General features: G+C 44.8%; 1 protein-coding gene and 1 long non-coding RNA gene across 11 annotated transcripts in view; one reads left to right on the forward strand and one right to left on the reverse strand.

Moving 5' to 3' along the window:
• Positions 1–5,075: 5,075 nt before the first annotated feature.
• On the forward strand, positions 5,076–11,081 carry LOC140219299 (uncharacterized). The gene is made up of 2 exons (XR_011895472.1): positions 5,076–5,321; positions 10,277–11,081. It is a non-coding gene; the product is annotated as an uncharacterized lncRNA (long non-coding RNA).
• LOC129385695 (uncharacterized) overlaps positions 5,343–23,233 on the reverse strand; it is a 30,167-nt gene continuing 12,276 nt past the window's right edge. For 7 of the 10 annotated variants that reach the window (XR_011895471.1, XR_011895468.1, XR_011895469.1 and 4 more), the window contains one exon: positions 22,549–22,825. Coding sequence is in view for 5 of the 10 variants with exons in the window: in XM_055072653.2 (XP_054928628.2) it covers positions 22,574–22,825 (252 nt within the window). In the remaining 5 variants the exon portion in view is untranslated. Of the gene's footprint in view, positions 5,518–22,548; positions 22,826–23,233 lie in introns of those variants that run through there. The other 3 variants (XM_072289079.1, XM_072289078.1, XM_072289080.1) reach the window with 2 other exon arrangements.

Genomic DNA, 23,233 nt, shown 5'->3' on the forward strand with positions numbered 1-23,233 from the left:
TTTCTTCACGCCATCTACTGGTTCATCCTAGTTTACTTTTGTAGCCATAGCCAGAACCGGCCAACATTACTCGGCAAGAAGCCTACCGAGCCGATGTGCTAAGTACGTTGAAACAAGTAGTAGAAAGTTTCACTTTATTGTAAAAATATTGTGCATGATTTCAAATATTGGTTACACTAAAGAAGTACAAGGGCCGTTTGTAGTTTCACTGTGAAGCGCACCCATTCAAGGAGGTTGCCAAAAATACACTCACGCCCGCCGGCACATAACCAACGACTGAATAAAAACCATACAATCCAAGGAGCCGTTTTATATCACGCGGTATTTTATTGAGGTTCGTGTACTGTTGTTATGATAATTAGTCGAAATACAAAGCTTGTACGCATTTTTTACTTCTTCCTTGTGATTTGTGGTGGCCATTGCAAGCCAGATATATCTATACATACATATATACCAAGCTTAAGAGTGCTCCTAATTATGTACTAGCAAAAGGGCTTACATAAACCCTGTATGCTGTTTACACAAGTAGTAGTGCTCCTAGTTATGTACTAGTAAAAGGGCTTACAAAAACCCTGTATGCAGGTTTGCCAGATTGGGCTATTAATAGCCAAATTAGGCAAATTTTTGTCCGAATTGGCGTCCGAATTTTCCTTTTGGTTATATGGCTATTTTCTGGCTGCATCTCTTTCCTGTGTAAAAAAAAGAGTAAAGATAGTTAAGCACAAATGAAAAGCACGCTGGTATCAAAATGCAGACGATAGCTGGTTAAAGAAATTGAGCGCGTCTGCTACAAGATCAAAATTTCCAAATTATATGTCAGAGAACACATATGCATGTAAAATGTCAAGGGTCGAGGCCTTTTGATAATTTTGATTAAGAAAGCTGGCCTCAGGAAGCACGTCTCCATCCGCGAACTAACGCTACCCGCGCGTGCCAGCGAAGACTGTTGCTGTCTCCACATATGAGCATTCGGCGTCCTATGTTTTAAGCACGAGATGCTTTTAGCTCCCGTTGACGGTGTGCCGCGGGTATTCGCCTTTTTCTAAGAAAGGCGAATATTCCAAGCCGAAAAAAATATGACATATATTTCTTTCTAGGCTATATCCTTTATTCAATGGATTTATTCCTAGAAGCTGGGATACAATGAAACGTTGATGTTTAAAAACAAAACCTATAGATTTAAAGCATTTTCATATCACGGAGAAATGGTATGTCTTTATATGAGCTCGATTTAAAGCTGCAATGCAATGAAGAAATTTTTTAATCTTGTTTGCACCCATGATGTTCCTTTGCTTGTTCTGGCTTTGTAATTGCTTGCATAAGAATTGGCCCGTTGCTGCCGGATATGTTAGATATTTCATATAATAAAGGCATAGGCACATCACTGGTGCATTATCTAGGGATGTGTCATCGATGCTTTCCTACTTACGACCACAAACGAGGAGCCTTGTTTCCCCCACACAACCTAAGGTCCTATAAGGTCACTTAGCGGTATTTAAGAAAGAAAAATATGTCTTTATAAACATAGCATAATGCTTTGGAGGTGAAAAAAAAAAAACGTTTCGTTTAGACGAACAACGGTAGCTATTAGGATCACTTGCTTTTTGACTGCTTTAACACTGATTGCAGGTTCTTGTGACATTTTTGCTACTCAGCGCTTTTGAAGTAATGCAGTTTGAAATTTTTCAGGAGTATGCGATATGTGAGAGAGGGTGAACTCACCCCAGTAATGGGAGCACGCTTCGCAAGCCACGTTTGACGGCTCAAAAGTTTTCAGTACTTTTGATGCCATTAAAAGGAATCTTTTCAATTTTTGTTTATTTTCATCAACCCTACTTCCATAACTTAGTTCGCTTTCAAAGGCGACCTGAAAAAGAAAGCAACAGTGCGCAAAACGCATTTCGGTGAGACATATAGCTGAAACAGATTTTAGTCGAAAACCTGTGGACTAACTACGGCCGGTCAACAGGGCTAGACTATCAGCACAGTGCCACGGCTACCGAGAATAGGGTGGCCTTTCACATTCACGCATCAACAGCTTGGTCTCCGAAATAAAGTTCATCCACTCACTCACCGAATCTTGGCACTCTGGGTCTCCAAAAATGTCGCTTAGGGATATGCGTCGATTCGTGGTCGCTACCGCGTTGTATAAGCAGCAGTGTGCGGGAAGGTGTTTCCTGAACCAGGGCCCATTGCTGCGCTGTGCAAGTTTTGTGCTTCTATCACGCGATGCTTGATCGAGTAGACTGCTTGAAACCCTTGCACCAGCAGCGGGTGGCCCACTTCCCGGTAGTTAAATGTGTGGGGCCAGGTGTGGGATGGGAATGTGTCGCAACACAGCGAGACCTTTTAAGTATAAACAAAAATGAGGCGGTGCCTTCTAGCTGGAAAGTGGAACGTAAACCGTTTCACGTGCTTTCAGCAGGTCTCAGTACTGCTGCTGTCTGTTTCAGTTTCCTGCCGGAGCTGCGGCTTCAGAACGTTCACAAAAGCTTTGAAACAAAATTTGTAGCGACTAAAAAAAAAAAGTTATTTATTCAGAATTTCAGAATTGCAGATTGTGCTTATATGATGCAGAGAAGTGGAAGTGTCAGATTTGGGAAAACTGCATTGCGTTACTTTCGGCAGTCTCCTCTCTTTCCTTTTTCCTCCCCTCCTTCCTATCTTCCATTTCTGTGTTGCTGTCACGTCCCTTCAGAAGAGTAGGCAGGCGTTGTGCCCCTTCCGTTGGCAGTTGCCAGCATGCTCCTCGCTTTCCCTTTCCTCTTAACTGTGTATATGTGTTCAAAACAAATAATAATAATAATAATAATAATAATAATAATAATAATAATAATAATAATAATAATAATAATAATAATAATGCTTCATCCAGTACTGCGGGCCGAACTTAACTGTAAAAGAAAAAATATTATAGTTATTTAAACCAAGAAAGGCATTCCTTAGGTTGTGTAGCTGGTTGAGTAATGCGAATATAATTATTTCTGTGCATGTGTTGGGGCAGCGACAGAAGTACTTCTTACCTGTATACTATAGAAGATAACCAGCCGTGGTCGCTTAGCATCTGGGGTGTTGGGCTGCTAAGCGTGAAGTCGCGGGATTGAATCCCGGCCATGGTGGCCGCATTACGATGGAGGCGAAACGCGAAAACACCCGCGTACTTACATTTAGGTGTACATTAAAGAACCCCAGGTGGTTCAAATTTCCCGAGTTCCCCATTACGGCGTGCCCCATAATGAGATTGTTGTTTTGGCACGTAAAACTTCATAATCTCTACTATTTGAAATTCTTGCAGGAAACTTTCATGACCATATCTTGCGTACAATAATAGGCTGCTTGGCAAGGTACGGAAATTTGCCCATGAATTCAATATTTTCCAGCTAAATTCGTCATTTGGCGACGGATGAGATTAACGCCGTATGACTAGAGGAACATTTGCAGGCTAATAAAAACAGAAATACCATCCTTCTTGAACCACCTTACAGCATTGCACAACGCATTTGATATGCGTATTTCTGGATAGGGATTATAATTCCGAAAAGGTGTAAGGACTTTCCTCGGTATTAGGAAATAAGGTGCTCACTCAGCCATCATTTCCGTTTCTCTGAGGCGGTTAAGCAGAGTTGTTTCGGTATGTTGCAAAATTATAAACGAAGCGATGCATGCAGAAGTTTCCAAAGTTTATTACAGGTGTCGGATAAATGGCATATTTTTGTCGTTTAGATTATAAACAAGCTTGGCTGAAAAGTGTACCCATCTTGATTTTGAGTCGTATGCCAGTCTAAAATTATGTGCCAATAAACAACCATGCCATGAGGATTTTATCCATTTACCCAGTTCGCGCTAGGGTAATACGTTGTTTTAACGCTATTTAAATGTGCTTGAAGACTCGAGTGTGCTCGAACGTGACCCATTTTATAATTTCCCTCCTGTCATGTTTATATCGTCTTAGGCAGTGGAAACGCCTCTTTTCTGAAACATTATTCGGTGTCGTGCACCGTTTATATTCTTTAAGTCCTTGGCACTTCACTTTGATAAGGCGACGGATTTCAGAGTGAGCAACTTGACACCGGACCAATAAATAGTGCAAGTGCACGGAAAAAGGCTTGTATGCATACGTACTAATAAACTCGCGCACTAGAAGTTTTTTGTTCAGCTGTTTGCCTGCGCGCTTCGTTTTGTGACTGCCTGCCGTTCAAGTAATATTATTAGCACTCAATGACGAGTGGTGCTTCTCATTTTTTTTTCATTCAATCACTGGAAACAATGCGCCTGGTGGCATTATCTGCATAAATGAATTAAAACGTGGGCATCCTGCATCACATTTATCGCCAAATCAATGTACCCATCAGATTATCTGATTTTTTTTCATGTTCTGAGCTGTTGGGTGATTCTAGTGTCAACAGTGCTCCCGTGCATTTGTATATTTAAGAATGAAAGACGACGTTGGCATGCCATTAAAGAAAGCAGTCCTGCAACACATAAACAGTAACTCAGGAGAGAAATACAACTTTAATTATACGCTGGAAGTAATAACTAGTCAGCCCTTGTACCCAATTATTGACGTAATTTAAGTCTGCAAAATATGCAATGCGATGATGGAACACTCAAGAGGAGACGATGCGGCATTACCAAAACAATAAATACCGACAGGTCCCAAAAAACTTGAATGAGCTAATCGAAACCGCAGAGGTTAGGAGCAGCTGTACTATTCTTGCCAACCCAGTTTGAGAAGGCGTTGTCTTGCTGCAAACTATATTATTATAGAACGCCCTCGGGGAGCGTGCCCCCCCCCTCCTCCTCTTGTTCTTTTTTGTTTTTCTTGCAGGAGCTTACGAACACGTCATTGTCCACATAACTTGCAGCGCCGTTATGCGTGACAGCATTTTTTGAAGCAAACAACGGCATGGCTGAACCATATAATCGCTTTGTTTTGTTTTTGTCGCCGCTGAGAAACTTATGGATCTCGTCTGGATTGGCTTTATAAAAGAAAGCATAACACACGACGCAAGACATACGGCTGCCAGGAACGTTCTTCCCTTTTCCAGAGCACTCTTTTTATCAATGCACGGCTACATTTCTTTTTGTCTCGTCCGCTGTGCAGAGGCACTCCATAAAGTGCACAAAGGAACCTGCTCTACCTATTGTAAAGTAGTACGGTACACCGATCATTACATACGTCCTCTGAGCAGTTACGCTTACAGCTATGTAACCAATAACAGTACAGAAACATTCATCTGCTCCCAGAAAGTGTACTTCGACAAAAATGACACCTCCGTTAAAGACAAGAAATTGCGCGGTGCACTGTAGCATGGCAGCAGGTAAGTACATCATGTGCAACGTGCTGCGGGCGCATTTTATTAATTTTGAACACCTAATACAACACAACAGCTACAGTTTCTTGTATGTAACATCTGGGCTTCTTGCAGAAGATGCCATCGACTTCTCAGACGTATCATGGTATAATTTCGGATGGTAACACCACAGCTTCTGCTGCTGGCTATGATACCAGTATGCCTTCAAAAATAGAAAAAAAAGAAAAATGAGTGCGGGTGCACCTCACAAAGCTCGTTATAGTAATCATGCCGGTGAATGAAAATCTTTAGGAATTCCCAGTGTAAGATACAAGATTAAAAAAAAATGAAGAACGGTTCCTTGCATGTTTAATTTTCGACGCACAAATCTTCCATCATAAGTTTCGGTGCCGCCTTCACTCCAACTATAGCGCGATAATTAAAATAAGTTTTCCGTCTCTTTTAGGAGTAAACTTTGTTGCCGCGTTCGAGGCATTTTTTCCGGCGTATGTGGCCTTTAATGCCAAGCAAGTTTAGTGGCAGGGTGTCGCCATATAGGAACGGTGCCGCGAAGGAGCAGTCTATAAGCGCAAAGAACTAAGAGCAAACAGCGTCACTGTTGCAAATGGCGAAACGAGTACAAACTCCCCACTTACACTCTCCCACTTACTTTGGCCAATGTGTATAAGAGATTATCACTTCGGTTCTCTACCAGCTCCATGTAACGTCGACGCCTCGACAGCAGAAGGTGCTCGATGTCTCTAGGCTTGCGGAACGCAAGCACAAGAGGGCTGAAGCCGAACATCGTCGATAACCCGACAAGACAGCCGAAGCTTGAGCCACTCGCTTAAAGTAGATGAGGTATGTTGTCCATGAACTAGTTACCGGGTAAACAAAGCAATACAAGGCGGCCATTTTGGAGCAAAGCCGGACCGCCGCCCCTCGGTGGCATGCGACGGCGAAGGCGGCTCGAACCGTTGCTCGCTCATAAGCAGCCGCTCATACTTGCTTAGAGAAGCATTTCGTTAATGGTGCCTTTGTAGCACCTGTGATCTCCTCAGGCTTGCCTTGTACGTTCATAGCGTCTAAGAGAGGTTCGTGAACCATTCTAGAACCACACTTCCCAACAGGCAACCTTACGTACTTTGGAGTGTGCGAGCTGCTGACCGTGTCTGCTGACAAGCAGCCACACAACATCTCACTCGAATGGCTTCACGTAGCCGCCAAACGCACCGCCGCCCCTTTCACCCCACTTGCCTCTGCTGAATGATCTCGGCGAACGGCGTACCTGACCTTGTGGTTTGGCTACCTGTGAGGCAGATATTTTCGAAGAGGCGAAGAGCGCCGAAGAACTCAGCACCCTCCCCATGGAAGATCCAGTTGAAGCCAACATGATTCTAAATCAAGAAACTTTATGTCTCGGACAATTCTACACACTTCAAAATCTACTCCGCCGACGAGAATCAGACATCTGTGAGCACATTCTTTGACGAACACGGCGAAGAGTTGTCATTTCCTGAAATCTACTTCAAGCATCCCAGCTGCATTCACGCCAACGTGCGCTCCATTGCCTTTAGGCACGCAACCATGGGAAATTCGCTAAACCAAACGACCCGGACTGGTGCCTTCAAATGTGCTGTATGTAGCGCTACGTAGCGGTACGTACCTAAGATTTAGCATTTGCACGGGACTCGTTACCTTTGCAAATACTAAAGGTTTTGCTGAGGTTACCAAGAATATCTAGGAGAGGTCTATATAACATGCATCTTGTGTATAATTTACTTCAAATAAAATAATTTCTTCGAAAACACAAGCTACCCTTAATTAATAGAATTAATACCGCGGGAACCATACTTGATATACACGTACACAAGCGATTCATGAGGCAATTACACTAAGAATGCCTCCATTTACCGAGATGTCAATAGTTTTCTGCCTGTTTTATTTTTCTGCACATTGACTCGAAATTTAATATATGTGGGGGCCTAACAAATATTGCGAGTACCTCCATTTTGGTCGATGTTCCGCAATTTTCTTTCATAGCAGATTTTGCTGTGGGCCTCTCGCACTTCGGATGACGCCCACCCCATGTTTACCTGGACGGCGGTGTTTGTTGCTGCTGTTCTTTTTTGCCCGTGTACTTAATAGCCGTTTTTCAAAAGCCACTTGAATATTCTCCAGTCTGAACTGCACTTCGTATATTCCGCATAGCACCAAGTAATCAAATGCTATCCAGCAAACCGTTACAGTTCTCCGTGCCCTTTAACTTCATACTCGCATATTGCACAACCTTCGAAACAGCTCCATCGTTACCCGGAAGCAACATTTGTGTAAAAAGTAAAATACACCATTCTAAAAGGATGCGCTCTCTAGCCAACATGTCTGGCACCATCCAACTGTTACGCTTAGTAACCGTTATCACTTCTGAATGGTGCCAGAAAGATGGGTTAGGGTGTGGATGCTTTGTCGTGCTCCTCTTTTTGATCAAGCTCAAAGTGAAACGTATGCTGGGGCCACGGCTACCGTCACCATACTGAAATTCAAAAGCATAATTCCTAATTATTTACAAAAAGTGAAGGTTAATTAAAGGGCGAAATGTCCATATATCCAGAAATCTGTCTCGGTCTTGCGAGCTCATCGTTCTGTCTCCAGTCCGTGACCAATATCCAGGCGTTTTCTATAAACTAAATATAAATGCTAAATCAGTTTATATTAACAAATAATTGTTCGGAAAGTGTATTCATGATAATTTCGCGATAATACGTAAATTATTCGTACAGAAAATGAAGGTTGCAGTTGAGTTTTTATATCTAGGCTGAAACATTACGCCGGTACGTCACTGATAGATCAAGGATTTAAAAAATTATTTTTCCTTAATTAGTACGCCTTGGGTTTCTACAAGTTGCAGTAAGATGTCATGTTCAAACTTAAGCACCAATTTAAAGACAATGTTGTACATATTTAGTCAATCAAGAATTACGTAGCTCCTGAGAGGCGTCGAAAACGCCCAAGCCGTCGCGGCATGCTGATGCAGGAGCTTCAAGGCGACGATCCTAATCGTAATTTCTTTTTTTTTTTCATTTGTGCCCTTACCAAGCCACTTGTCGCGATAAGAGGAGTTTTTGTTTATTCTAGGAAAATAATTTGCTAATGCAGCTGAATTCTTTTTGTCAGTGTTGGACGAACCATCTCGAAAAAAAAATATTGTGTGTATATTTTGATTTTCCAGTCTTGTATGCTCTCCCTTATTGAGTGCACAAGGTCTGCTTATCTTTACCTCGCCGTTTTATTGCGTGAAGTGAAGAAGGGCCACTACTTCACAACTGAAACTTTTGAAATAGATAATCATCTTATTTTTACCCGTGCAATGAGGGGCGCCTTTAAGTCTGAGGGACATGCAGGGAAGAATACGACAGGTGTTATCTTAGCCCGGTATGACGTAACATTTCTATTCCAATGCTATTTCTTTTCTCGCTTCGTCAATGGCTCAAGTGTCTATTCATCCCCGTTATCACCGGGATCGTGGTGTTGTAAATGATGTCTAGGAATTTATTCCAGCAATGAATATGGTTTAGCAATTTAGCGATTTAGCATCAGACATCGGACGTTTAGTTTTTTTCCCTACACCTTGGCATAATATTCCAGTAGCGGACAAATGGACAGAACATTCATGCTTATCTAAAAGGTGATCGTTAAAGTGTCGTCCAATGCACAGGGGAGCCATCTTTCCTGCTCTCAGTAACATTACCCAGTTCTTGCTATTTATGTTTTAAAGACACGTCACCGCCGTGAAATCCATGAAAATTCTTCCTCAGATCATAATTTCCACATTCCCCAAACATATAGCTTGCAATGTCTCTATTAGGGCATGCAATTGTACTCAAATTGATTTTTGAAATACACCTATCAATTTAACAAGAAATGCTTAGATATATTATTGAGTGTGCCGAATAATGTGGTTATGGAGGTGACTGTGTGATTCATTGTTGAATATTGTTTTTTAGTGACGGCGTGTTTTGTAGATTCGCGTAACTCATATTTTAGTAATCGAAGAGGCTTGCCCGCCTAAATTAGAATAGCAGTTGTGCAGAATGCATTGGGCGTCACACATGCTTGTCTCGCGTTGACAAATACTCAACACAACATAGCGCTGTACTTGGGAATAAATTTGTTAGGACAGGGAACATATGTTATGGAAATGACGTTGACCATTCATTTTTCCACAAATGACTATCTTACCTGGCATAAATTACTGCACCATGTTTGGCGTTCTGGCCGCACTAGAAAGCTATCCGCTTGTAAAGAATCCTAGTGATGAATTGGAGTTGCAATCCTACACCAATTTCAGAAGCGTGAGTTCTAATGAAAAGGCTGATTACATCGGGGATAAGGTTCGACAGTAGATTAAGCTAACGTATTGAATGTCCGGCGGTACATGAGCTATACAGCACCTGGTGCACGAGATTTAACTACTGCCTCAAACCGTTCGATTTGAGGCTCCTGGAATGAGTCCTGGAGTTCCTGATTGCTTCTTCAAGTCGAACACAGCCCTATAGTAGAAACAAACGTAAATATGATAATAGTGCGCTCGACATGTCTGCTGGGAAATGTGAAATAATACTGCGATTGATTTCTTGCCGCGCCTGCCTAGCACATGTGCTTCTAAGGATACCTGAGTTAGCTCTCTATCTTACGTATTGAGGTCTGCGAGGGGAAGTACAAATGTACAAATGCGTGTTGACCGCTAGAAAGTATCTCTAACTATAGCTTGCATGTTGCTCCTTGTTTATTCGTCACCACCGTCGTGGTGATCACCTTCATCATCATTACTAGCCTAATTTATGTACATATCGGAAGGAAGACCCCTCGCAGCGATCTGTGCGTTGTATGCTAAACAAATCGTGAACAAATGTTTTCCAGCACTTTAAACTTCGTGATTTCTTCCCTAGTTAACTTACGGCTTTTTATTTGTTTATTTTTAGTCACCACCTTGGCTCTTTTGGAGCTTACGTATGCAAGTCTACCCTCCCTGGCCGGCACCAAAGTGTTCGGTGATTACACATGGACAACACTTTCGGGAGTTGCTGCTGATCCTACAATCAGATCAAGCCTTCCTGTTGTAGCAAACGCTCTTCGGGGTGTTGACTTGGTGGCTCAAAGTACAGCGGGAAGCGTTTTCACAGGCATCATCGATGCTCTCCGCGGAGAGGTGGTAAATGCGTATGAAGAAATGCTGCCGACATATGAAGAAGGCCCCGTCACAGCACTACCTACAGAAAGGGCTAACGCCGCAGTTAAATTACTGGGAAGAAAAACAATTTTGGATCCACCTGCTAACCTAAACCAAGCACGCGCTATCGCAGAGAGTTCCTTGACCGGACGTTCGGGCTCTTCAGAACGTTGGCCCCATGTCGAAGAGAGAGCCTGGTACAACTTTTTCAAGTCTTCCTCCGGAGGAAAGAAGAAATCATTGATTGAAAAGATAAAGGCGGCAGCGATGCCAGCGTTTCCCTTCAACTCTGTGAGGCGTCAAAACAGGGGCCCGCTAGACCGATTCAAAAGTATCCTGAGCGGGTAAGAAAGAATAGCCACTATGAAGGGTATTGTACGACCTGAGAAACGCGAGGCTGTTACGGTGGTGCGGAACTGCCGTCGCTAAAGACTGTCTACACGCTCTGGCTAGAACCCTGAACTTTGCTTGTGCTATTGCGAACGGGCATTCTTGATTCCGAAACTTCGTATACTGATAACTAAGTGAAATAAACTACTTGATGCTCGCTGCAATAACCTTTTTTGTCTAATTGTGTTGTCTCTTTGATCTGTTCTCTCACAGTTGAAACTTTACAGAAGCTCAGAAAAACAAGTTACCTAAAAACACATGTTTTTAAGTAAATTCTTAGCCTTTAGCGAATGAGGTTAGTTAAATGGAGAGGGACCGTAATTTCTGTCCCAATGTACATTGGGATAAAAATTGCAATCCATCTCTCTATTTAATAAGTGTACTTCACTGCATATTTCTTTTTCTAAATACATAAGCAGCATTCTTGGTTTAAAGCTCCTACACATCTATTCACATGAACATAAGTATAGAGTTAAGAAAGATATACGTCTTTCATAATGTGCATATTTACTTCGATGTATAATAAAAGCTACTCGGATGAATTTACCAGGAAACTTGTTTTTTAGCTCTACGTGACCTACTAATGCAATAAATTACCATTCCAATGCCAGATTGTCCGTTAAACACAGCTTATTTGGTGCGTAGCTTCCGAGATAGAAAGGAGGGCTGCGCTACGAGTGATGTGTGGGGAAAGCTCAATGTTATTGGCCTAAATATGAGGACTGGAAATAACTACTAAAATCATAAATAAGTGCCCTATGCGAGATGCCCGCAGTGACTTCAGCGGCCCTAACCAATACTCCTCGTTTTTATATCATGGATATGGCTGGCCGGTTATGGGGAATGTGAGAGCAATGTTTAAGTGAGTGGGCTAATAAGGTAAGCGAGCTGCTACGCCCTTTTTCGTTTCGCTCTGTATTTTATATCAGCGTTCGCATTGAAGGATCCTTACACTGTTGCTAATGAGAAAATGCGCAATACACCAGTGCACAGCGTCAATTTCATGCCGATACATACCGCTTACATTATAATATAACCGATAGAACTTTAAGAAAACGTTATCTCTCGAAAATTTCCTTGTATAACGATAGGTTGTCTCTCAGTGAAGACGCTGACGCAGCAGATATAGAATATACTACGTCTTTTATATTTTATGTCCCATATTTTTTATAATTAGAAGGATAACCACGTAACAATATTGTCACGCTGTAATAGCGGTGACGAACACAGTACCAAACTGTGTATCAGGAAACTAAATTTCGATTGTGCAAACATGTGGCCATAATAGCAAGCGCCACTCAAAGCACAACGGTAGCGGCGAGCGCAGTCAGCAATCGTGCAAATCTGATCTGTGGGTCAAGCCAGTCGGTTTTTTACATCACTCGTCGAAGGTTCCAGTGTTGTCACTGCATGATGACCGCGCCTTTCCGAAACTACTGCACAATTCGCGTCGCGCAAACAGTCGGATTACAGTAGGTGCGGTGACAACAGCCACAACAGATGCAATCAATGAAAACCTTCGAGTAAGTTCCAAATCATGCAGGTGCGTCTTCCGCTGAGCAATAACCTAAAGTTGTTAGCGGGTGAAATCCAGTCCCCGAGAAAAGGATGAATAAGTACACATGTCAATGATGCCATCTTAAAAAGCTTCTTACCGATGCTACGAACGAAAGAGGAAAAGAACACATAGTAAAACACACGCAGCAAAGAAAAGCAAGAACGTGCAAAGAAACAGCGTGCCAGAGTTCGTTAGCACTCGTAAAAGGGTTTAAAGAGCACAACATATATATATATATATATATATATATATATATATATATATATATATATATATATATATATATATATATGTGTGTGTGTGTGTGTGTGTGTGTGTATGTGTGTGTGTGTGTGTGTGTACTACTTCAGGGGTCGCGAGCACTGCTGCTGTGGTTGCATAATGCCGCCTGCCAGGACCTCATAGTCCAGTGCGTTAATGCGTCGGATTATCTTGTAGGGTCCGAAACAGCGTCGCATTAGTTTCTCACTGAGTCCTCATCGGCGTATTGGAGCTCAAACCCAAACACGGCCGCCGGGCTGGTATATCACATAGCTTCGTCGAAGATTATAGCGCCGGCTGTCCGTCGTTTGCTGGGCTGTCATTCTCAAAATTCCGAGGAAACCTTGCTAAGAATGCAAGACAAGGTATAACCAACTTTAGCAATAGAAGAACTTTAGTGCCATACAAAATATCTTTCGTTCACGGGACGCCAACGCCGGCTACAGTCCAACGGCAGCACTGAATTTTCTACGACACGCGACCCCCAACCCTATCGCGGTAATACCGTAGAGTAACATAGTAAATTGCAAGGGTTGGCACTCGCGCCGTTTCACGCCGAGCTGCGGAGTGTTGGAAGCTATGTTTAGCAGAGACCAGTAATACACATTTTGAAAGGTAGAGAATGGAGAATCGACTGGCTTTATTCAAGAGTAAAATCAGGTTTGCCGAGTGACGGTGCTGAGGCCCCTGTCGGACAGCCGCTTCGGTTTGATCAGGGGCAATTACCTATGCATTATTTTTTTTTATCATGCGCAGCAACGAGTGGTGATGCCAGCGATAACAGTGACGCGGCAGTGTTCGAGCTGCGAGGCACGTTCAAAACAATGACGAAGTTAGAAAATAAACTCATATGGTTCGTTATGAAATGGGGCCTATGAACACGTGCCCAAGGCTCTATGTTCATTTATTCAAGAAATTTACGCGCAGTGGCTTCTGAATGATATGGTGCGCAAGTTTTGCAAAATAAATGTGGATATTTCTAAAGCCACACACGTGCAATATTTGCAGTGCGACAAAAATGTTCGCTCTCTCGTCCACTGTAGCAAGCTATGTGTGCTCGAGCGTTGTTAGCTGTATTGCATTGGGCTGAAGGCACGTGTTTCCATGTTCTAATTGTGTATGGCCTCCTTACCGTAGAAAGTTTATTTGTTTCTTAGCATTTGTAACAGTGGTTCCTTGACATTAGATCAGAAAAAATATGATACATGAAAGAACGTAGCATCTCCATTCTAAAGCTTTGAAGGCTCCAGTACTGCTTACCCGAAGAAATGTAGCATCTACATTCAATAGCTTTGAAGCCTCCAGCGTTGCTTACCTTCAGGCTGTCATTCTACGTATTGCATGAATCTCCACTGTTTCTTCTTTAAAATACACTCTACAGCCAAAGGACACAGTTCACATTCAAGGGCAAATTTCTAAGCACCAGATGGATGATTGCAAGGCTTCGAAGACAGCAGATGAAGACTCCCAACAAAGTTGAAGAGCTTGATTATTTAGCTGCTTATTGAGGGATTCATTGGATTACATATTTGAGGTGAGCATATTAGTGCGTGCCCAATTGCTTTTGTTGCCATTTTATTTTAGCATGCACCATTCACATAATTTTGCTACCTTAATTCACCCCCCTTCGCAGAAGTGCAACAAGCCGCCCCATATTTATTGTGTCTTAAGCAATCCCATTTTGAATAAATTAGTTTTGGCTTGTCTGTGTAGTTCTTTTTTCAGTGAGTGGATAGTTGTAACACGTCTTGTGTGTGTTATTAGGTTTGTGTAAAGTCTATAGCCATCACGCCATTATTTTCCGACTATCCTGGATTACATGCATTTCGCAGTCTCTTCTTTTGTTCATGTGTTTGCCCCTTATCTACCCATCTTGCATGAACACATTGCTATTGTTTCGGGGATGTTGGTAGCAGAGAAGATTATATTTACAATATATATACAAAATAAGTCAGGGTAGTTGAGATGGCTGACCACCAACAACACGCAGCATCCAGCCTCCCGCGATCTTCCTCTTATTCTCTTATTTCATCCTTCCGCAACAGGATCCCCGGGTGGTAAAGCGCCGTGTTGGCGCATGGTAGGCGAAGAATTGCGAGCGAAGTGTGGCTTCAGCCGCGAAACGTGAATGACGTCAACAGGTGTCGGACTTGAGGAAGCATGGAACTATAGCGGCGCAATCTCGTAATTTACGTCGGTAACTTGACGTAGTACATCATAAGGCCCTGTGTCGCGAGATAGAAGCTTCTGGGAGAGGCCAATACGACGACAAGGTGACCAAAGGAGCACCCGACCACCTGGCGCGAACTTAACATCACGATGGCACCAGTCATGATGCTCTTTTTGTATATGCTGCGGGGCTAATAAACAAGATCGGGCGACTTGACGTGCCATGTGAGCGTGATCGATGACTTCACGAGCGTACTCATTTGCAACACGTCGCACAGAAGGGAGGATGGTGTCAAACGGCAATGTTGGGTCACGACAATACAAAAGATACAATGGTGCATATCCTGTGCTGTCATGTAGGGACGAGTTACACTGGAGCGTCACGTAGGCCAGCCTGGCGTCCCACTCGCGGTGATCGTTGGAGACGTATATCGACAGCATCTCTGTGATTGCTCGGTTGAGACGTTCCGTAAGGCCGTTCGTTTGTGGTTGGTAGGTGGTGGGCAGCTTGTGCTGAGTGGCACAACAGCGGAGGAGGTCGTCGACAACGCGAGAAAAGAGCGTGTGGCCGCGGTCTGTACCAGTCGAGGTGCACCGTGGTGGAGAATGACGTCGTACAGCAGAAAATCGGTGACGTCTTTTGCGCAACTAGTCGGCAACGCCTCTGTTATCGCGTAGCGTGTCGCGTAATCAGTAGCGATGGCGAGCCACTTATTCCCTCTAGTCATCGTCAGAAAAGGGCCAAGCAGGTCAAGGCCTACGTGAAAGAACGGTTAAGAGGGAACTTCAATTGGATGGAGTCTTCCGACAGGTGGCAGGGGAGGTTTCTTCCGACGCTGACACAATTCGCAAGTTGCGACATAGCGACGCACTGAGCGGTAGAGACACGGCCACAAGAACCAGCGTTGTACGCAGTCATATGTACGCAAAACGCCAAGGTGTCCTGGTGTCGGGGCATCGTGAAGTTGTTTGAGAGCGACGGATCGCAGATGACGAGGAAGGACAAGGAGCAACTCAGGGCCGTCAGGGTTGATATTGCGGTGGTAGAGGATGCCGTCGTGCAAAATGAACATGCGGCACGTCGCGCCAGTGCTGCCAGATTGGACTCTGGCGATGATGGACTGTAAGGATTCGTCGCGTTGTTGTTCAGCGCGTATGTCGGTCATGTCAGTAAAAGCCATCACGCGGGTGCCCGGATCATGCGCAGCAGAATCAGGGGGATCCTCGGGGTGACGAGAGAGGCAGTCAGCGTCCGTGTGCAGTTGTCCAGACTGTTAGTTGACAACAAACGAAAATCCCTGGAGCCGCAAAGCCTAGCGACCAAGCTGGTCTGTCGGGTCGCGGAAGGGAGACAGCCAGCAGAGTGCGTGGTGGTCTGTAACGACTGAAAACGTGCGGCCTCACAAATATGGCCGGAACATGGCGACAGCCCATACTAAAGCCAAGCACTCCCGCTCGGTGATGGAGTAATTTTTCTTGGCAGGTGACAGCGGGCGGCTTGCGTAAGCTATCACGCACTCGGTACTATTCTGCTGTTGGGCGAGAACAGCGCCGATGCCATGGCCGCTTGCGTCAGTGCGGACTTCGGTCAGTGCAGATGGATCAAAGTGGGCAAGTCTGGGAGGGATGGTCAGAAATTCGATGAGAGCGGCGAATGCTGAAGCCTGCTCCGGGCCCCATGAGAATTTTCAGCTTATTTCTTCGATGATCAAAGACGCTGGGAGGATTACGTAAGCCATCATCTTTCCCAGGCGAGATTTCGAGGAGCCACGAAGCTTTTCAATGTAGCACAGTCATCGGGTCACCGAATGTAAAGAAAGTGGACACGAGGATAGAGTCAATTCAAGCACTCGAAGACTTCACTTTCAGTGGGAGCCGAACTCTTGAGTTTGCGTGGAAGTCGAACCCATGACGTTTGGCATTAAGTCGAATTAAGGCACTGGTAATTAATATTGAGGCAATTAAGGCAAAGGAGTCGCACTCTCAACCTTTGGTGGGCGTCAAACTCACAATATGTGGTCTTAATTACGGTGAACCTTATTAAGGAACCGTTAATTAAAGTAACGTCCATTAAAGCACTCAATCCCACGACCGTTGGTGGGCGAAAACAAGGCATAATAAGTAACAACGTATTCGAATGCGAGTGTAAAGTAATTTATTGAACGCCTCTTGAGCGCGCAGGCTTTCGCCTTCATCCTCTTTGGCGTATGCCAAAGTGACTGCCAAATTTTTTTTCGCTCCCATGATCGCCGAGTACGCTGGTGACGAATCTGTTGCTTCTTGCAGCCCTGGGGGCCTATACGTACAAGACACTAGGGTGGTTCTAACACTTCCTCGCGAGATCCTGCGCTCAGGCTTGTCGCCTTCCGATGTGGAAGGTTGGGTGCAAGTTGCTCGAAACCGGTCAGACCTCCATAACTTCCTGTCACGCATCAGGAACGTGCGTCGTCTTGGTTACGAATTTTTTTTTCTCGTTTACATTAAAAGCGCCACATAATATTTTTGTCGCCCACGTTTCTTACATTAAATGGCCTACTTCATATTACTACTGGAGCTAATCTAATGGACAACTAATAAGTTTAAGAGCGATTCCATATTATTTGTGCACACTTGTGCTTCCATGTACAGGCCGCGTGCTATATTTTGATAATAATATGGTTACGAAGCCAACTCATCCCGAGTGAGACATTATGCCTGGTGCCTACGACTTAGAAGACGGGTCTGTGTGGTGTGCACGCTGTCCACCCTCCTGGTAGCGGCCGTGTACCTCAGTATATATACATTTAAATAGTCACGCCTCGGGCATCGTTTTGCGTAACATCTTTGTGCTCGAGGTGGTGGTTGCTCTTTGTACCCATCACGGAGCTCCACAATGGTCGCCTCATCGCGGTTACCACCATGTCACTTGGTGCCGGAACATTGTGTTCGCCACCTGTCTCTCACGTGGCTCCCACCTACATAGTTCTCCCCCATGACCATGATCCTCACGTGTTTTAAGGCTAGGATGGAGTTGACGTCGACAAATGGCTCAACCTTTACGAACCTGGTTAAGCCCACTGCAGGGCAAAGGCATCTCAAGAACTTCGCCAACTGCCCCGGTCATGTGTTAATTGTGGCCATGTTGTCCCTGCAAACATCTTAATGTCATCCACCCACCTAACTTTTCGCCGCCCCCTGCTGCGCTGCCCTTCTCTTGGAATCCAGTCCGTAACCCTTAATGACCATCAGTTATCTTCCCTCCTAATTACATGTCCTGCCCATGCCCATTTCTCTTTCTTGATTTTAACTAAGATGTCTAACTCGCGTTTGTTCCCTTACCCAATCTGCTCTTTTCTTATCCCTTAACGTTACACCCACCATTCTTCTTTGCATAGCTCGTTGCGTCGTCCTCAACTTAAATAGAACCGTTTTCGTAAGCCTCCAGGTTTGTTCCCCCTACGTGAGTACTGGTAAGACACCGCTATTATAAACGTTTCTGTTGCTGGATAATGACAAGCTGCTGTTCATGATCTGAGAATGCTTGCCAAACGCATCCCAGCTCATTCTTATTCTTCTGGTTATTTCAGTCTCATGATACGGATCCGCGGTCACTACCTGATCTAAGTAGATGTATTCCTTTACCACTTCCAATGCCTTGCTACCTATCGTAAAATTCTGTTCCCTTTCAGACTATTAAACATTACTTTAGTTTTCTGCAGATTAATTTTTAGACCCACCCTTCTGCTTTGCCTCTCCAGGTCAGTTAGCATGCATTGCAATTGGTCCCCTGAGTTACTAAGCAAGGCATTATCATCAGCGAATCGCAAGTTACTAAGGTATTCTCCATTAACTCTTATCCCCAATTCTTCCCAGTCCAGGTCTCTGCATACCTCCGTAAACACGCTCTGAATAGCATTGGCGAGATCGTATCTCACAGCCTGACGCCCTTCTTTATTGGGATTTTGCTGCTTTCTTTATGGACCACTACGGTGGCTGTGGAGCAGCTATAGATATCATTCGGTATTTTTACATATGGCTCGTCTATGCCCTGACTCCGCAATGCCTGCATGAATGCTGAGGTTTCGACTGAATCAAACGCTTTCTCGTAATCAATGAAAGCTATATATAAGGGTTGGTTATATTCCGCACATTTCTCTATCACCTCATTGATAGTGTGAATATGGTCTATCGTTGAGTAGCCTTTACAAAATCCTGCCTGGTCCTTTGGTTGACAGAAGTCTAAGGTGTTCCTGATTCTATTTGCGATTACCTTAGTAGATACTTTGTAGGCAACGGACAGTAAGCTGATCGGTCTATAATTTTTCAAGTCTTTGGCGTCCCCTTTCTTATTAATTAGGATTATGTTGGCGTTCTTCCAAGGTTCCGGTACGCTCGAGGTAGTGAGGCATTGCGTATACAGGGTGGGTAGTTTTTCTAGATCAATCGGCCCACCATCCTTCAACAAATGTGCGGTTACCTGATCCTCCCCAGCTGCCTTCCCTCTTTGCATAGCTCCCAAGGCTTTATTTACTTCTTCCGGCGTTACTTGCGGGATGTCAATTTCCTGTAGACTATTCCCTCTGACGTTACCTTCGTGGGTGCCACTGGTACTGTATAAATCTCTATAGAACTCCTCAGCCACTTGAACTATCTCATCTGTTTTAGTAATGATATTGCCGGCTTTCTCTCTTGACGCATACATCTGAATCTTTGCCTATTCCTAGACTCTTCTTTACTGCTTTTAGCCTTCCTGTTTTCCTGAGAGCATGTTCAATTCTATCCGTATCATACATCCTTATGTCAGCTGTCTTGCGCTTGTTGATTAACTTGGGAAGTTCTGTCAGTTCGTCTAGCTGTAGGTTTAGGGGCTTTCATACGAACGAATCAGCGCCAAGTAAAGATGGGACTTAACCCGTTTACACACAAACTTGCTTTTTTACCTCGATGGCCCACCGCGGGTGTGGTTCGAGACGCACGATGTTGACATCACAAGCTGGGATTCTTTGAAGAGAAGATGCGTGCCATTTTCGGCGACAGCACTGGTCGGCAGCCTTCTGTGCGGAATGAACTGGCGACTCGTGCATAGACGTCTACCGAGTCATAGGTCGCTTGCACTCAGGACGTTATCGCTCTTTGCCGAATGGTTGACCAGCACATGGCCGAGTCCGAGAAGCTTTGTCATGTGCTGAAAAGTGTTGCCGACAAAACGTTTAACCTGCTGATTTTTACCAACGTTGATACCATAGGTACTATTATCAAATAGTACCAGCGGTTTGAACAAGCCAAGAGCCGCCGTAGATCCCACAGATTCACACCGCTCCCCAACACTGCCGCAACTTCATCGTTTGATGCAGTTTTCCCGCCGCCTATCTATGACAACGTTGCGCGCATTGTTAGTCGCGAGAATGAAGCTGCGTCCAGCACCTTTTCAACCTCCCGTATTCGCAATGCCCACCAGTGATTCATCTCCGCCATCGGTGCCCCTCATCCTGACTGTATTCCGGCTGGAGTTTGCAAATCATGAACTTCCATCAGCGTGCCCACAGACTCGTGCTTATCCTCGGCCTTATTCCACCGGCACCGCTCGACACTCCCACACTTGTCCTTGGCACTTCCGCAATTCTACAGAGTAGAGAACGCCCGATGAAAAGCCCGTCTGCTTCTTCTGTCATCAGGCCGGGCACATTGCTCGTGATTTTTGTTGCCGTAAGACCTACACACCTCGACAAACTTTACTCATTGTGGTGCGTCATACTCCTTCAACCTGTTCAGCCGCTGCCTCCCCTACTTATTATTCCTCTTCCTCCCACGCGCCTCTTACGTCTGAAGCCCTTCCCGTTCACCGCTTCTGCCACTCCCCGTCGCCTCAATGCCGCCAATCCCACTCACCGCAGCCTCGTGGCTTTTCCTCGCCGACCTTCTCTTTACCCTAGCAGCCAGAAATCTAGATCATGCTCCTTATGGAGGTGAAGCTGCAATTCCATCGCCCCCTGCAGATCTTCTACTGACACACCCACTCACCATAGCCTCCTAGGAATAAAATTCGACAATGTTCCTGTAACCGCCCTCATTGATACTGGCGCACATCTATCCATTATTAGTGCTCTTTTCGCCACCGCCTGCGGAAGGTTATGATGCCATCTGCAACATAAACAGTAGGTGCCGCCAATGGTGGTGCTGTTGAAGTGACAGGAATGCTTACTGCTCCGCGTTTACTCTGACCCCCTGATGCAGTGAAATAAAGGTAAAGAAAAAAATGGTGAAACCAGTACCCACTGGCCGTACGAGCACTGCCAGCCGTCACACTGTTCTTTTTGCCATCCTTGCTCGCTACCCAAGTGACTTTGTACTTGGCCTTGAGTTTATTTCCTCAAAATCGGCCTTAATTGATTGTTCTGCTACACTCTCCCTTCATCTTCCTCTTCAATCGGATGCCTGTGGCACACCCGTCAGCCGCTTAAGCGCAAAGCTTTTTTGCGCCTACCACCTCGAGCCGTCATGTGTTTGTCGTCGCCCCCTCCCATTCCGGACGATGATTATATCATCACTCCTATTAGTGACTTACGACTAACGCGTAATGTCATTGTGCCACATACCATTGCCACAATGGCAGATAACTGTGTGTCTCTCCCACTCTTAAATTTTGGTCTGAGCCTTCAACTTTCGTCCCACAATATGTCGCTTGCCCAACTCAGGGCTAGAACAGATAATGGCGTGAAGGTTGTCGCCATAAATGCTCCTGAAGCTGAGGTTTCCCGGTCACCATGCTCTGAGGACACTATTTTTTGAAAAATGGTGTTGTTCGCGCCCTTACAGGGTCGTCTGCCAGGTCACGGACGTCACCTTCGAGACTGTTCCCGTCTCGCTTACTGTGCCACCTACGATCGCTTTCATTGACATAGTTCCCGTCAGCAGACTGAAAGCATACCACCCTCTTTCTAATATCAACATTTAAACGTCACTGAGGCAGCGCTCCTAACGCTGGGAGTAATGTTACGAAGCTAACACATTCTGAGAAAGACATTTTGCCTCGAGCAGACGACGAATAAGACGGGTCTGCCTGGTGTGCAAGCTACCCACCATCTTGGTTGCTGCTGTGTACGTAAGTTTAAATGTATCGCAAATAGTAACGCCTCGCGTCGTTTTACGTAACATTTTAGAGCAGTAAACGAAGTTTCTCCAGCCTTCGTAGCCATGTATCAAACGAACTACGTGTGAGCGCATATATGACCTATGTTACAGAAAATTTAGAATAGGTGTCACTGAACGCAGTAATACCACGGTAACTGTTTTTTCTTGTATATTGTAGATTTTTTTTTATTGTCCACCGTCTAGTAGTTGCATTGATGCCTCGTCACTTGGTAATAAACAATTCGGAAAACATGGGCTTCAAGTCTGAGTGCCGTCTTAGTATAATTAGCCGACTCAGGCACTTCACATTTTAATGGGTCCAAAGACGTGATTCCTGGCCCTAGTCGTCACATTTTGATCTGTCTGCTTGAATCAAGCCAACACGCTAGATTATTACGTATTCTATGTTGCGGAAGTCAGAGCTGGCTTTTCCTCTAACAGAGTTTTTCAACAAATGTTTTATTTCTTTATGGTATGGGTTTCATTCTTTATTTTGAAGGTTTTCAGCCTTCCCATGTGCGAGAATAAGGGATTAGTTTTCTGCTGACTAGAACCACTGCTTTAATTCAACATTACTCGAAATTTTCGACCGAAAGGAGGAGCGGGCGTCGGGGGCATCGGCGGCCTTCTTGGTGGTCGCGTAGTTGGCGTCGAAGCGGTAGTTGGTTGCGTTTTACAAGGTGGAGCTGTGGTCGTTGTGGTCTTGGGTGGCGACGGCGTTTCTCGCCATAAAAGGCAAGGGTTATATCGGCCTACACAGACGCACTCGTAGCGGCAGCAGTAGCCATGACCTGCATGGCACCATGGCGGGAGCTTTGCACGAATATGAGGTGGAAAGAGGAAGAAGAGTTAGCGAGCAACTTTCTTCTTAACAAAAAGGATACAGTCATGCCCCATCTGATGTGACGTGTACACGCTGATTATGCGTGATTTGACCAAACAAAAGAAAAATAGTTATTTCTGATCCGACGCCTTTTCGCCATTAGCCCTCGGCTATTGGTAAAATGTTATCGGGCTGCACCCACTTCACCTACCTGTCACGCGACGTCACAAAACCGCGAAACCGCGACGTGTACGCGTTAAAGATGCATTATTATGCCAAACAAAACTTAATTTCATTCTGAACAGCCGCAGGTTGCCCCGTTCCGAAAGGAACAAAAGATGGCTACCGCCGATCGCTCAGGCGCTGGCTACTCGCGCCTGCCGGAGAGCATGAGTTTA

The sequence above is a fragment of the Dermacentor andersoni genome, chromosome 7 (assembly GCF_023375885.2).
Source record: "Dermacentor andersoni chromosome 7, qqDerAnde1_hic_scaffold, whole genome shotgun sequence".
NCBI classification, from domain to species: domain Eukaryota; kingdom Metazoa; phylum Arthropoda; class Arachnida; order Ixodida; family Ixodidae; genus Dermacentor; species Dermacentor andersoni.